The following is a 15,336-nucleotide window of genomic DNA, read 5'->3' on the forward strand; positions in this document are numbered from 1 at the left end:
TTTAACACTTGTGCACTAGCAAATAAGTTACTTGTTTTTGTTACTAGTCCCTCATTTCTATGCCATGATTCTTTTTGTTCGTGATCATGGTGTTTTTGCACTTCTATGTGTACATAAAATACAAAATATGTAAGAAACTGACCGTATTCAAGCAATTAGTGATAAATATCAGTCCCAACAGGATCTTCACTTTAAATTTCTTTGTTTTGGTGACCAATTTCTATTAAATTAAGGGAAATATTATGTAATAATTTGTTGAAAATGTAAGGATTTTGTAAGAATTTTGAGTTTTATCATGTAATATAAGCACCAGGTGTGTTTAATTTGCACAGTGATTCATGTTTTCTCTGTCATTTTAACTTTCTCCTGCACGCCAAATTGGATGCTCCAAATAATTCTGGCCCCCGGGCCATTAGTTTGACACATGCTTTAATTTGAACCATTCGTTCTAATTCTCTTTCTCTTCTCTGCAGTCCATCTGGTTTGAAGCCAGGCATCTGTGTGGGGCACCGAGTGTGGATCCTCCTGGCCATGACTCACCTCACCCTGGACTTCACTGCGTGCAGCCCTCTTAATCAGGGCCTGGGAATCAAACTCACACCTAAGTTCATGCCTCGCTCAACAAGGCCTCGCTTGCAGCCTCTCTGGGATATGCCTAACAAGCTCCATTGGAGAACAGTGAGCCCATTGGCCCGACGGCTCCTCCACCCGGTCCTTCCACCTCAGGATAACCGGGCGGGGATTGTCCCAAGAGTCAAAGGCCAAAAGCATCGGAAGCACGGACATAAAGGACTGACGGCTTGTAAGGAATGCCGCTTGAGATACTCTCATATAGAGACGCGTGATCCTTTAGCTGTTCTTGCAGGAGCTCCAGCAGCTTTATCAAGTGGGCGCTTGTTAATTAGAAAAAGAAGACAGCTCAAATGGGAGAGCTTTGACAAGTCCCAGGAGGGCCGGACTACCACGGTGGCTGGATTTATCGACTGGGGACCCGTGGGAACAGACAGCGTAGATGACGATAACAAACCAGAGAGCAACGTGACGTTTTTCTCCAGAGCGTCATCGACCACAGTGACCTCGACCACGAGCACCACAACCACTGTGGTGACCACAACACAGTCCAAGAGCACCACCAAGTCCACCATCAGCAACTCGGAGACGGTCAAACCACCAAAGCCATATGGAGACACACCGAGTAAGGCAAAAAAAAAAAATAGAATGCAAAAGATTGGTAACACTTGACTTGAAGTTTTGTACATAAGGCTGATATTATTATTATATTAGCATGAATAAAGTGTCATGAAGGTGCCTAACATTAAGTGTTGTTTGCTAAATGATGACACCTTTGCAGCTATGTTGGCATTTTTTTGGGTTAGGTGGAGGGATCTAGTGTGGTTAGGGGTTAGGGTAATGAACAACACTAAATGAAAGCCTTCATGACACTTAGTTTAGTCAGGACCGCTTTAGTCAAAATAAATGATTTATTCATAATTTCAGGGTTCTCGCCAGGATTTTTTCACAGCATAGGGGATCACGTGGCGTGCGAGCAAGCGCCACCGGTGCAGAACATTTTGAAATGTATAAGAGGGCTAAATTTAGTAAAGTAAAGCTAAAGTTTTTTTTTTAATCTTTGTTCCAGCCTTACTTTAAAGCTAAACGTTATTTGTTGAACTGGTGAAGGTGATGATGAATAGAAAAGACTGATTCCAAGATGCGCTTTTCAAATGACACACACTCACACAGACGTGCACACACACTCGGAGAATGCATACATTTAATTGTGCCGAAAAAAGAAGACCTGGCCCGAGAGAAAACGACCCAAACCTGTCCAAACAAAATGAAGTTGATGTCTCTTTAAGCCTGAACATGTTTCAACCAGACGGTATTCACGCTCGTGTGCACCCATGTAATGTGATCTGTTGAGTTCTAAACATGATGATTAGCTTCATGTGCGCCACACACTAAGCTACAGTGTTTATGTTGAACGGTAATTACGGTTACCAAGTGGAGGAAGTACACAGGCAGCATCGCGGGCAGCTAAGTGGCTGCAGGGGTCCTCAGGTAAAGACAGCCCTTTTGAGTCCAAGTGTGCAACAAATATTATGATGGTACCGATTACAAAAGGAAAAAACAAACAGAAAATCCATCCTATGTTGCTGAAAACTGCTGAAAACTTCGCTCTGTAGGAGAGCAAAATTACAACATCGGGGGCCCCTACACTGGGGAACCCTGGATTTTATATAAGCTTTACGTTGATGTGCATGAAGTCTTATATTTGGCGGTATGGGTCTGTTTCCTGGACCTCCTTGCCCTTTCCACGTGCTTACGTGGCAGTTAGGAGAGCGTTTAGCACAAACCCCCTGGAACAAAGCAGAGCAGATGTTAATGACAACAGTTGGTTGATACATACTGACGGGGTGGAGGTGGGTTGCAGGATGCTTTCTGATTAGGTATAAGCAGCTGTCACTGTTTAAGTAGTACATCCTGTATCCTGTATGCTTTGGCCAATAGGAAGTTAATCTGAGCTGCTGGTTGATTGGGGGTGTGGTTAAATTCTGGCCTGCCTGAATTTAACGCTATGCTCAATTTCATGCTAATGACAGGTGTCATGTCATAATAATGACAGCGTAATGTCAGCCTTATGTATAACATTTCACGTAAAGTGTTACCAAAAGTTTGAGTTTGAAGGAGTCAATGGCTTACAGAAAAAAAAAAAAAAATAATAAAGTAGCATCATTTTTAAGTGAAAAGAATAAGTTATTGATGTGAATTCTGACACCTTTTTTTTTTTGTTGCAATATTTTCAAATTAGATGAAGTATTACGAATATTAAATCAGTCATTTGAAAGATAAAGATAACTTTTACTCATCCCACTATATATATATATATATATATATATATATATATATATATATATATATATATATATATATATATATATATATATATATATATATATATATATATATATATATGGGTCTGTACACAGTACAGACAGAAAGAGGGAAGACATGTTGCAAAAAAGGAAATTGCACAATGAAAACAGAATATAGAATATATACATATGTTATTATCTTATTATCAAAGTAAGTTTGAATGGGTAAGAGTTGCTTTTCTAGAAACACTTTATTTGAAGTTTTATACATAAGGCCGACATTATCTGTCATTAGCATGAATAAGGTGTCACGAAGGCTGTCGTCCTCTAAATTATGACACCTTTGGAGCTATGTTGACATTCAGATAATGACTTTTTTTTTTTTTAGAACAATTCAGGTTTATAAGGGGGGTCATCTTTCTGACTCATGGACTTTATCTATGGCACCTAGTAGTGTACGTTACATTGTGAACCCTTTGAACAGACCAGTAATACCAACAGATGTTAAAGATACACTAAAGTTAGAATAAAGAAAAGGAAAGATATCATTGGTGTTTTTATTATGTTATAATAGTGGCTTTAGAACTATATGATCACCTATTATAAGATAAAGTAATAACACTCAGCAGTTATATTACTATTTAACATTAGGTTTAATACCAGGATTTAGACATATTCAATTTTGCACTTGACATTGTTACAAAATTGCCAGTGCCGGTAAATTGAGCTTTTTCACTGCATATACTTATTTAAACTGCATCTATTTTTTTTTTTCTCGCAGTGAGAGACTGTGCAATGGCAGCGATCCCTTAGAATGAAGGAATAAATTAAATGGAAGTCCGTCATCTTTGGATTCCTCTACTTATCTTTATTACCACTGCTATACACAATCCATTCACCTTTACTCTGTTTTAATTAAAAGTGCAATAATATAGCTTAGGGAAATAGTCCTTCATTCACAGAATATGTCCTTGACCGTATTGTAGCCGCTCATGCTTGAAATATATGGCAAGGGGGCACATGTAATTTTAATGTGGAAGTCCCGCTGTGGCGCCAACGCAAAAAGCTTTCAGCCAGACTTAATAGATTTATTATTTCATTACAACCTTAACAAACATGGCCTTTTAAATAGAAATAAACAGAGTGATAATACATAAGTCTAATGGAGCCAGAACTTTGTTAATTAAAGTTTTTCACGTGGTCTAATTGTAAAGCACAGAGATAATAATGGTGACATTAACAGTTGGTCATGTCTTTGTTTAGTAAAATTGTTTTCAGGTCCAGAAGTAAGATAGTGCCCTTTAAAATCATAAAATAAACACGGATAATGAGCCCAAACAGTGAGGACATCTAAGACATTTTAATATTTGGCCACTTGGATTAGTCAGAATGAATGGACTTTGCGTTCCGCTTTTCTTCACAAACATTTTAATGCCGTTTCTTTTTCACCGACTCGTTAGAAGTTTATAGAAGTCGTAACAGCAACGACTTAACTTTTCTCTTTCAAGTGTAGTTAAAGGGACAGGACCCTCTTTTGATGTTCACTATCTAAGTCTGTTGCTGAGACCTTTGAGTGAGAGACCTTTGGTGTCATTTACCTTGAAAGGTGACAGTGTACTCACACACATGGAATAAAAAGAACACATTTAATGGTTGGGAGCAAAAAAAGAAGAAAGAAATCACATCCATTTCCTATCTTTAAAAGGTCCTCGAGGTGTATGTTCTATTAAAAGATCATATGTAATGCAAGAGGTTTAGTCTGATATAAATCTCAGTATTTTTAACTTGATAAAGTCTAACCAGAAAGACAATTTTGGGTTAAATTTACTCATCCAAAATGGCACATAGGCCCATTTATTAACAAACAGGGGGTGCAAAGGTCCTATTGTTTCTGTATGGATTCTTCTTCTAGTTTGGTGAGAAATTGAATGTGTTGTTTTTTAATCAATTTTGCATTTGTAACTTTCCACTGTTTTGAATTAGCTGAATGGCATTCAGTAGGTGTATGCACTGGAGCGTAACTAGCAAAAATGTAATTTTTACCTATAACCTAAATTTAACAGGGAGTCTGCAATTTTGAATTTAGCGAGCCAAATTTGGCAGTTTTTCTCAATTCTCAGTGTTTGGCCAAACCACACCGTCTTTGAAAGCAAACTCCTCCTAGAGCGCTCATGTTCTTGGCAAGTTGGAGACAAATCATGTTTAAAACGGTGAGTTTTTAACCACATTGCCAGGCCTACAAGGGGGTGCTAAAGTTGCATTGCAAATTTTGTAGTAACTCGCCCGAAACTTCACAATATGTGCTCCTGTAAGGGACAGCATGTGTGAGTGAGTTCTGTAGTGTGGATTGTTTAGGGGAAGGTCTGGGTTAGGATGCACTTAGTAATCCATCTAGCTTTGCTTTTCATGCTGTTCTGAGAAGTAGCAAAAGTAGCAACTCTTAAAACTAATATTTTAACAAAAAAAATGAGCTATAAAATAAAAAAAAACCAATATAAGCGACATTGTAATTTTCTATAACGCCAAAATACAAAACTCGATATATCTTGAATCTCGATATATTGCCTAGGCCTACTTGCAAGTTCACTAAAATATGTCAAGATTAGGATACGGTGGCCCAGAAGGGCCAACAACACAACACACCAACCAAAGTGGCAACACAACAGCAAAAGTCACAGAAAAGGGGGGATTATTTCCAAAATAAAATAGTCCGTGTTCAAGGCGGATTGACAGAGGTTACCCTGGTGAGGAAAACACCGACCTTCTAAAGCCTCCATATCCGGACTCAGGAGGACCAGACCTTTCTGATGATACCACCCTTGGCCCGATCCGAGCACTTTTAGTATGATTTTAAAAGTGCTCGGATCGGGCCAAGGGTGGTATGAATGGAAAGGTCTGGTCCTCCCGAGTCCAAAAAGTGTTAATTTTGTGTAAAATGTGGTATCAGCGGACAGGTTTTATTCCCGACTCCGAATATGTGCTTGGTTTCTGGATAGAGTCGGAAATGGGTCCACTGGAGTCAGTGTTTTCCTCTACCAGGGTGACCTCTGTCCGGAGGTGGCAAAAGTACTAGTCTTCAGTACTCAAGTAAACGTATAGATACTTGAATCAAAAATGACTCTGGTCAAAATATTGACGTTGCTTCCGTACTTGAGTAAAAGTAAAAAGTACATGCTACTAAATGTACTTAAGTAAAACATTTTGAAGCATCAATGATAAGACAGGGTTTTTAAATCAGCAAATTCTATATCTTTTATATTTTTAAGAACTTGTAGAAAACTGGTACATGGAAACAAGTTAAATATGTTACCTTTGAAATTCTGAAGAATTTAGCACGAGATACAATTGTAAATAAAATGTGTCAAGAAAACAAAATGCAAATGCTCAGTTAAACCTAAAGCACCTTTGAGTTAAAGAGTTTTAAAAACGTATGAAACTAAGGGACCTGGCTGAGAGAGTAAAACCTCAAACTACCACCATTTTTCATTTAGCATCAAGAGAATCATGTTCTGGAATGGAGACATGGCCGTTTTGGACTGCAAAAGGAGTTCTTCTGAGCTGAAAAGCCTTTCACAAGCAGCTTCAAGGTTGTTGGTTTGAGTCTTTTTACGCCGTGACGTCATCTTTGCAGGTTTTAAAAGTAACAAGCTCCTTTTTAAAATGTAAGTAGTAGAAAGTACAGATACTTGTTTTAAAAAGTAGGGAGTGAAAGTAAAAAGTCACCAAAAAAACAAATATTCAAGTAAAGTACAGATACCAGAAAAAAACTAGTTGAGTACAGTAACGAAGTATTTGTACTTTGTTACTTGTCACCTCTGCCTCTGTCTATCTGCCTTGAACACAGAGTAACTTATCTTGAAAATAATCCCCCCTTTTCCGTTGTGTTGTGACTTTTGTTGTCGTGTTGTGGCTCTTTGTTGGTGTGTTGTGACTTTTGTTGGCCCTTCTGGGCCACCGTTTTAGGATGCTCTGAAACCAAACCAGAACCATGGCCGTCTTAAAGCCAGGATACACCTTCAACAGGTGCCCATTAATTTTCCAAAGCTGCATATATGGTAAGTGTGGAATGAAATGACAGTACATACAGTGATTGTCCTGTCAAAATTATTGTGATCTCTTCTTTTTTCCCACTTGATTGGTTGGATCCTGTGAGACCAGCAGACATTTAAATGATGCCCTGATATTAAATCCATGAGGAGCACAGACAGGAGAGAAAGTCAGGTGTTGTCTCCAGATGGAGGTACATTATAGCATCAATAAACAGACTGAGACTCATCACACCAGATGAACACAATCACTTTTTCGAATAGGTGCATAAGTGATGCCGAGAACTTTCCTTCACCATCACAACACATTAACCTAAGTCTGATTCATATTAGCCCCAAGGCAAGATATAATTATCCCAGCGACAGCATGCTATTAGACTGCTGATGAAAACAGGTGCTTTGTTTCGTCTCCAATCTCTGCTACCTTTGTCTTACACTGTGTTTATTGATCCACAACACCAAACACTTTGAACTGATATTCATTAATAGGACGTTTCTGTAAGAGAGTACGTCTCAATTTCTGCTCAAAAAGCTGCATTTTTGACGTTTCTGTGGCATCACTAGTCAAATAACTATCTATGAACATGATGTATGTGTAGGCAGAGGTGTAAAGAGCACTGATTTATCCTACTTAAGTAGAAGTACTGTTACTTGATTGAAATTGTACTCAAGTACAAGTAAGTCATAGATAAAATACTCAAGTAAAAATTACTAGTTACTTTCACCCCCCACGTTTATTTTTGGTAATAAATCTTGCCACGGTTCCCTTGCATACAGTAAACATCTCATGTATAAACTTAAGAAAGAAGAGACCCAATCTTGCGCAATTGGAAATTCATTTATTTTCCACAAAAGCATCTGTACAAAATAAAAAGTTTGTCAAATTGTACATTTGTTTTTTTGTAACACCAATGAATTCAATGCAAAAGAAGAAAAAAAATTCCCAGGCTAAAATAACTGTGAAATAATAATATGTAATTAATAAATATATAATAATAATACATAAATAAATAAATACACCATAAATAATAATAATAATAATAATAATAATAATAATAATAATAATAATAATTACTCTGAGAAAATAACCTCCAATCAATGCTGCTTTGGTCCGGTGCATTAAGTGTAATCTGATTGGTCGACTATGATGTGATGCATTTAATTGTTGTTGGGTTATTTAATGTTTTGTAGTTTCATAATGCCCATTGATCATTTTTAACAAAAATATTATAATTTACTCTGTAACATTTGGGTGTAGAAATGTGATACATTACTTTAAACGTATTCAAGTAGAAGTAAAACTACTGATTTAAAAAAGCAGTGATTATTCCTTAAAACAGTATATATTTTAATCCTGATTATTGTTACCAAGCGCTTTGCACCTTTTTTTCTCCTTTTTGTACTATTGCAATCACAATACACTGTTTACGAGTGCTCTCAACGTCTGGCTGTGAGTTGGGTTTGAAATAAGAGCTGTATGAAAGGTTTACTGGAGACTCTGAAATGGCTGTTGAGATAAAGTTGTGTGTCAACGGTTTAATGTGTCTGTAGATTGTTTGAGTGAATAGATCAACCAAAAAGGAAGGTGTGTGGTAAAAAAGCCTAAAAAATGTTCAATTATTACAAAAACTAAAAATCCAGAAAGACCAGAAACATAATAATAAAACAGGTCCAACTTCTTTGGACTTGAAGTGGATTAAAAAACAATATAGCAGTGTTCAGACATTCCTTAAGTAGTCAGGGAAGGTAATGAGGTGATGAGGAACACCTGCGTGGTGACATGAGGAAACGAAAGCACTACTGAATGGCTGTGTTTGAAATCACATACTAACGTACTAAACACTCAATGAGTATATACTGTCTACTATAAACTATTAGATATTTTGATTGCAAAATATGACCAAAACAGAATATAAAGATATCAATGGCGCACCTGAAGAGACTAATTTGAACTTTTCTGTACTTCTAAATATACAACAAAATGCATTTAAGGGCTAAAAAAGTGGATTTAGCATGATATGTCCCCTTTAAGGCTAAGCAGAGGTGCAAAGGAAAGTTGATGGTCTGTAAATGTTGCAGGATGTGAAGTAAAAAGATGGGAGTTATTGCACAATATGATTTATTTTTACGTTGACAAAATATTTCATTATTTTATTTGGTGTTAATGTGATTAATTATTAACTCATTCAGTGCCAGCCATTTTCAGAATTTCTACCCCCCTCAGTGCCAGCTGTTTTAGAACAGTTTGAAAGTCTGTTTTAAAGACCCACAGGATATTTTGTCCTATGACAATCTGACAATTCTGAAACCAGATTCTGAAAGATTAGATTAGATGAATAATTTTGTTTCTAGCTTGTTTCGTTTTTCTGTAATCAGCAGTTGAATAAAGGCAAGTTTCACACAAACAAAACCAGTTCCTGAAAAAAATCTGTTAGTGACTTTGAAGCAATATTTTTTGTTGCTTTAGGGACACCTCAACATTGGTTTCCTTCTATAAAACTACTTTGATAGCAACATTATAATTATTTTGCTATCTATATAGGAGTTGAATGGATTTCTTACTGTATTTTGGCCTTCCTCCAAGTCTCTCCCCCCGTCATTCTCCACACACGCAACTTCCTCCTCATCCCGGACATGCCGAGTCTCACCATCGCAACACTCTCAATAGTCTACTTGGTTTCACACATGCTCTGGTCGAGTGTGAGCTGCTGGGAACTTCAGCATCAACTCTGTAGCGCCATTTTCTGTCTCATAAACTCCTTTCCTCTCCCTCTGAGCTCTGCCCATCACAGGTGATCTCTCATCCAAAGATGTGCTGCTGCCACTTACATGTCACCAGTTGGTCACTACATCATGGTACAAGCTTGATTTTCACAGGAGACCTTCGTCACACAGTCTCCTAGCAACCCCAGCCGAAAAACACAATTCACATCTGCTCTTGTGGCTCCTCCCCAGTACTCCTGTACCTGTCCCCCACGTGATATGTTATTGTCTTTCATGTTTCTTGGTCGGGATGTAACTAAAACTGAATTGCCCCTCGGAGACAAATAAACTTTTCTGAATCTGAATCTGATGCTGCAGAGCCGCAGGTTGCAGACCCCTGGGTTAGGGTATAACAAACAACACTTGACAGCCTTCATGACACCTTATTCATGCTAAAGACAGGTGTCATGTCAGAATAACAACAGCATTTGTAAAAAAAAATGTGTCAATTTTTGTAGTAGAGGAATGTAAAAATATATTGATTTGTACAGTCATTGGAGGTCAAATGTAACAGCTTTTTAAATTCTAACCGATGGAAAAACATGGTTTAGTGTCTAACACCACAGCAGACACCATTAGGTGCATAATCGCACATCTCTAAAATTAGTCCAGTGAAATAGAAGTGACCTGCTTGTGCTTTGAAAAACACCTGAATTCAAACGTTGCATTTATTTTCACATAAATGCCCCTTTTCACATGTCTGTAGCCATGCTGTTTAGGCCAGTAGTCACTGAGAGATTACCACAGATGAAGGCAGCCGTGCAGTAAATGGGCTGCATGGTCTAATTCACTGTGACTCATGAATACTGTGGGCTGCTATCACAAATGAAAGCCGTGAGTGTAGTTTGTCTCCAGCCAGTATGGCGTGCGTGTATCACCAACACTATCCTAGCGTGCTGTCATCATGGATGGTTGTTATATGTTTGTGTTCAAAGTCATTGTAGAAATCACACAAATACGTAAAAATACAGCGGATACTGCCAACATTGGTCTGGATGTTTTGGTTAGTAGCTCAACAGTGGTCAAGTATGATCATTAATACTTGAAGAGATGATAAATGTTTGACAGCTTGTTGCAGACGTTTTACTCAGAGAGTTGGGACTAGGCCTAGAAACGAAAGCTTTGAAACGCAACTGGGAGGGATGTCAACATTTGCTGTCTCCCAAAATAAACCAAATCCACATAAAAAGTCAGATGTTCCTGCTTCACATGAAGTCACATTTAATACATCTCATTAAAGATCTTGAAGTTCCACCACTGTAGTCAGAAACCACCAAAAAGCCTTCACTTTTATCAAGAGCCTTGATCTTACAGGTTAGCTAAGAGGTTCCCAACATTTTTTGGGTCGTGACCCCATTTTGATATCACAAATGTCCAACAACCCATGAGAACATTTCATTTTTTTGGAATTGGTTTTTGAGCATGTTTATTAAAGTGTGTAACAAATACAGATTAGCCAGGGTTAGTGGTGCACAAAGTGACTAGATTTATATTTGAAAAAGTTTAAAGAGTAACTAAACCCCAAAACCTTTTTACCCTTTGATTGTTTGTAAACAATGTGACATATTTTTTTGGGCGGGGCTTTGCCTGGAGGCAAACCACCATGGATATATATAAACACTAGATGACTTATCCACGCTGATAGACAATGGGGAGCGACGTAGCAACGTGACGGCCATCTTACCTCAGACAGCTGGCTACGCTCATTACATCGATGTCAATGGTGCATGTACTATTTAAATAACCCTAACTTTCAAATGGCAAGCGGCAATTTCAACTTGTACAAGCGTCCTATGTCATACCCACGTATAATAATAAGGTTTGTAATAAGACAAACCGTTTGTAAATCTGTCAATATTTCATTGAGTTAAGGGTATTTTGGTTTAAGCTGATCACTTCAACAGCTACCGTAGAATGCGTCAGAACGTCAGTTGTCTGAGGTAAGATGGTCGCCGCTGGCAAATCCCGCTTGCGCCATCTAGTGTTTATATATATCTATGCTTTAGCCAGCGGCGTTTCCTGTTTTTGCCTCCAGCCATTAAGAGGTCTGTACAAATGTATTTTGGTAAGAAGTAGTGCTGTTGATACATTTTAGTCAAAGTATTTCAATTTGTCATATTTTCTTGTAAAATGTCAGTGACTGCCCTCTATGGGTTGAAATGAGGCTATTACAATTTATTTTTGCTATTGGCTGAAAACAAGATCATGTGATTGTTTGGGACCATCTTACGTCACATAAAAGCCCCGCCCCTTTTATAAAAATTAGCACCAGTGAGCTCTACAATCTGTGGTGAGTAGGTTGGATTGAGAGAAGAGTGATTAGAGAGGTTTATTGAGTAGCTAGTTAGCAGAGCATAGATTGTTCATTGGATATTTTATAGTATAGACTGGGCGTGTCCTAACAGCTCCAGGAGCCCCACCCATAATCAAGTCATTTTTTGAATTTCCCTTCTAGTGGCAGGTCAGGAGAAAGCAGGGGTTTAGTTACTCTATAAGTATAGGATACAGTTATTAGATATTTAATGTGTGTAATGTGTTCATTTTAAAAATAATATATATTAAAAAATTAAAAAATAGAAATGAATCCGTTTTTACCTCCTTTTTTGTTTTTATATTTTTTTTACCACTAGACATTTCAGGTGACCCCACATATGGTCCCGACCCCAAGGTTAAAAAACACTGGTGTTAGCTATACCAGGGGTTCTTTACTGCTCTTACCCTGGGACACACATTTTGCTTGTCATTCCATCGCGGCCCTTTTTTGTTTTTATAATTAAACCAATCAAATTTAGTTTTTTTGTATTTTTTTTTTCTAAACTGTTGAAAACACACACATATCATATCTTTTGAAAACATAAATCATTCTTGTGCAACATGCATTTCACAGCATGGCTGTAAAAAGCAAAGTTTTTTCAAAATAAAAGACCAGTCCAAGATGAGAGACATTAAGTATTTATTTATTTATTTATTTATTTATTTATTTGTATATATATATATATATATATATATATATATATATATATATATATATATATATATATATATATATATATGTAATTTATTATTTGTCTTTTTTTTGCCACATACAACACAGAGACAATTGCAAAAGAAGAGCTATAGGCCATAGACAATATTTACAAATACATATTATACATATAATAAGTGTGTGTGTGTGTGTGTGTGTGTGTGTGTGTGTGTGTGTGTGTGATATTATGATAATTATAATAATGGTATTGTGCTATTAGAGATAATAATAAATAAGTTAATAACAGTCAAATATGTGGGGGAAAGGATATATATATATAAAAATGTATATACATATATACATACATATCCAAAACAAATATAACAAAATGGAGAGAAAATAGAAATAAAAATAAATACAAATTTGACCAGCTGTCTGCAACCCACGACCAACTTTTGGGTCCCGACCCACCAGTTGGGAATCGCTGATCTATACAGTGATATTCCAGATGCAAGTCCTCTGTCTCTGCGTCCTTACATAACACACTACCGTGCACTGTTGCAGCTGCATCAACGAGCATTGGTTGTACATGACCTAGTTCTCGTTGCCTGTTTGCTTTGACCACGTTCCAAAGATACTGACCACTACAGACGGGTCGTACCCAACTATTACCCTGCAAGCTTTAGCTTCCATGCCCTGACCCGGTCATCTGGCCATCCTCATTTGGCCCTGTCAAACTAACTCAGATCACTACCAGTGCTCATTTTTCCTACTTTTTAAAACACATTTTGACAGAGAACTTGCCTATATTTGCAACACACGAGCAGGTGCCAGGAGGAAATGATAAATAAATAACAATCATTGTTAGATTAATAGTAAAATTATGTCTTTAAAATGTTGAAGGACAAATTGACCTACAATTATTATACACCAAGCCCCAGGAAGTAGACTAAACAATGATGTGTTTGTTCATTTTACTTTAGATTACCATCACAACTCACTCTGAAAAACACTGGAGGGTGTTTTCAAAGTGTTGCCAAAAATATCTAAAATAAAGTGTTTTTTTGTTGTTTTTTTATTCCAGGGGAATTTAAATATTATGTTTCCTCATACAGAATGAGGAAACCAAAGAATCAAGAGAAAACATTACCTCTATCTGTAGATCACTATCCTTTCCATGAAAATAAAGACATTTTCATACAATTAAATTCACAACAAAAATGAAACTTTTTTAATTCTTTAAAATAACTTGATTCTTAAAGGTGCAGTCTGCAACTCTTATAAAAGTGACTATTGTCATATTTGCTAAAGCTGTCACGATGTAAGGACAGCTTTACATCAAACTAGTAGTTTGTGTGAGATAAACAGACTCATTGAGCCCCGCCCCCTGCTGCTCATGCTGCCTTTGGCAGATTGCCAGAATTCACCGCGACCAAGCAAAAAGAACCAATCAGAGCCAGGATTGTGTTTGATGGGCTGTCTGACAGCTGTTGCCCACAGGCCCCGCCCCTTTCCCGGCACTGTTGAGCCATCTTTTTTTACAGTGTAAGGTCTGGAGAAGTAGAAGATGGAATTAGTGACTTTTCTGCTTGAAAGGTAATTACTGCTGCTTGATTTACATTATGTTTGATTTGTAAATGTTACACTAGAACTCTGTAGTGCATGTGTTGTTCATGTGCACGCAGCAGCCTCTGTGTGGGCTGCTGTAAGTGACACTGTCGTTGCTGCTGCTGCTGAGGTGTGGGCACATAGAGAGGGAGAAGCGCTGCAGTAAAATGCTTTTAACAGTGCATGTTATATTACTGTGATGTTTCTGTCGGACTAACGTTAGCTTGATAGCTCCTCTGGGGAGGGACTTTGGAAAGTTTGGAGGCAGGACAAGAGAGCAGCGGGGAGGGAGGGGGAGAGAGGGATCTGAGAGTTGCGGACTGCACCTTTAATGAGTTCAAAACTCATTTTTGAAGAAGAATAAATGGAAATGTAAATGTTTCTGAATGAAGTAAAGCAGTATTTCACAAAACGGGGTACATGTAACCCGAGGGGCATGCGATGGCACTACGCACTACAGGGGGTACTTGAGAGAGAGGAAAAAAGTAAAAGCATAAAACAAATGGGGTTTTAAAATTAGCATTTTTGCTTAAAAATCATCATTATACTGATGATGGTAAAAATAATATCTTGATTAGAAAATGAACTAAATCTATTCAGGAGGCACTAAATACAATCTCATTTCACTTCTTTACAAAGTAAGGTTTTTAAAAATGTATGTTATCACTCATTCGTTTCCACCATGATGCTCTATTGTCTGTTTTTGTATATTCTTCTGAGAAAAATGTTGTATCTGGACAATGGTGGGACTTGGATTCAGAAATAAGAGAACGGGGGTAGTTGAGCCAAATGAGTTTGAGAAGCACTGAAGTAAAGCAGAATGTTGGTGGAAAGCTACACACTTTTTTTTTTGCTACAGTCCAGTGGAATAAGAATAACTTGTGTCCAGCTATAATGATGTACAGACATGCAGTTAAAATCAATGTGTGCTGATGATAAGCACACCATGCCTGTTACTGAACACAATGTGTTTGATGTCTGTTTCAATTCATCTTCTCTTTCCCTGACATTTCACTTGCCACTTTTGTTTGGTTATGGAACGTCTACAGAGTGACACAGTGAAAGCACATGACAGCTT

General features: G+C 37.5%; 1 protein-coding gene across 1 annotated transcript in view; it reads left to right on the plus strand.

The window, feature by feature from the left end:
* ajap1 (adherens junctions associated protein 1) overlaps window positions 1-15,336 on the plus strand; it is an 82,917-nt gene that overhangs the window by 36,225 nt on the left and 31,356 nt on the right. Inside the window, exon 2 of the mRNA XM_028453228.1 lies at window positions 474-1,195. Coding sequence (XP_028309029.1) covers window positions 474-1,195 — 722 coding nt within the window. The remainder of the gene's footprint in view (window positions 1-473; window positions 1,196-15,336) is intronic.

Source organism: Gouania willdenowi, chromosome 7 (assembly GCF_900634775.1).
Source record: "Gouania willdenowi chromosome 7, fGouWil2.1, whole genome shotgun sequence".
Lineage (NCBI taxonomy): Eukaryota > Metazoa > Chordata > Actinopteri > Blenniiformes > Gobiesocidae > Gouania > Gouania willdenowi.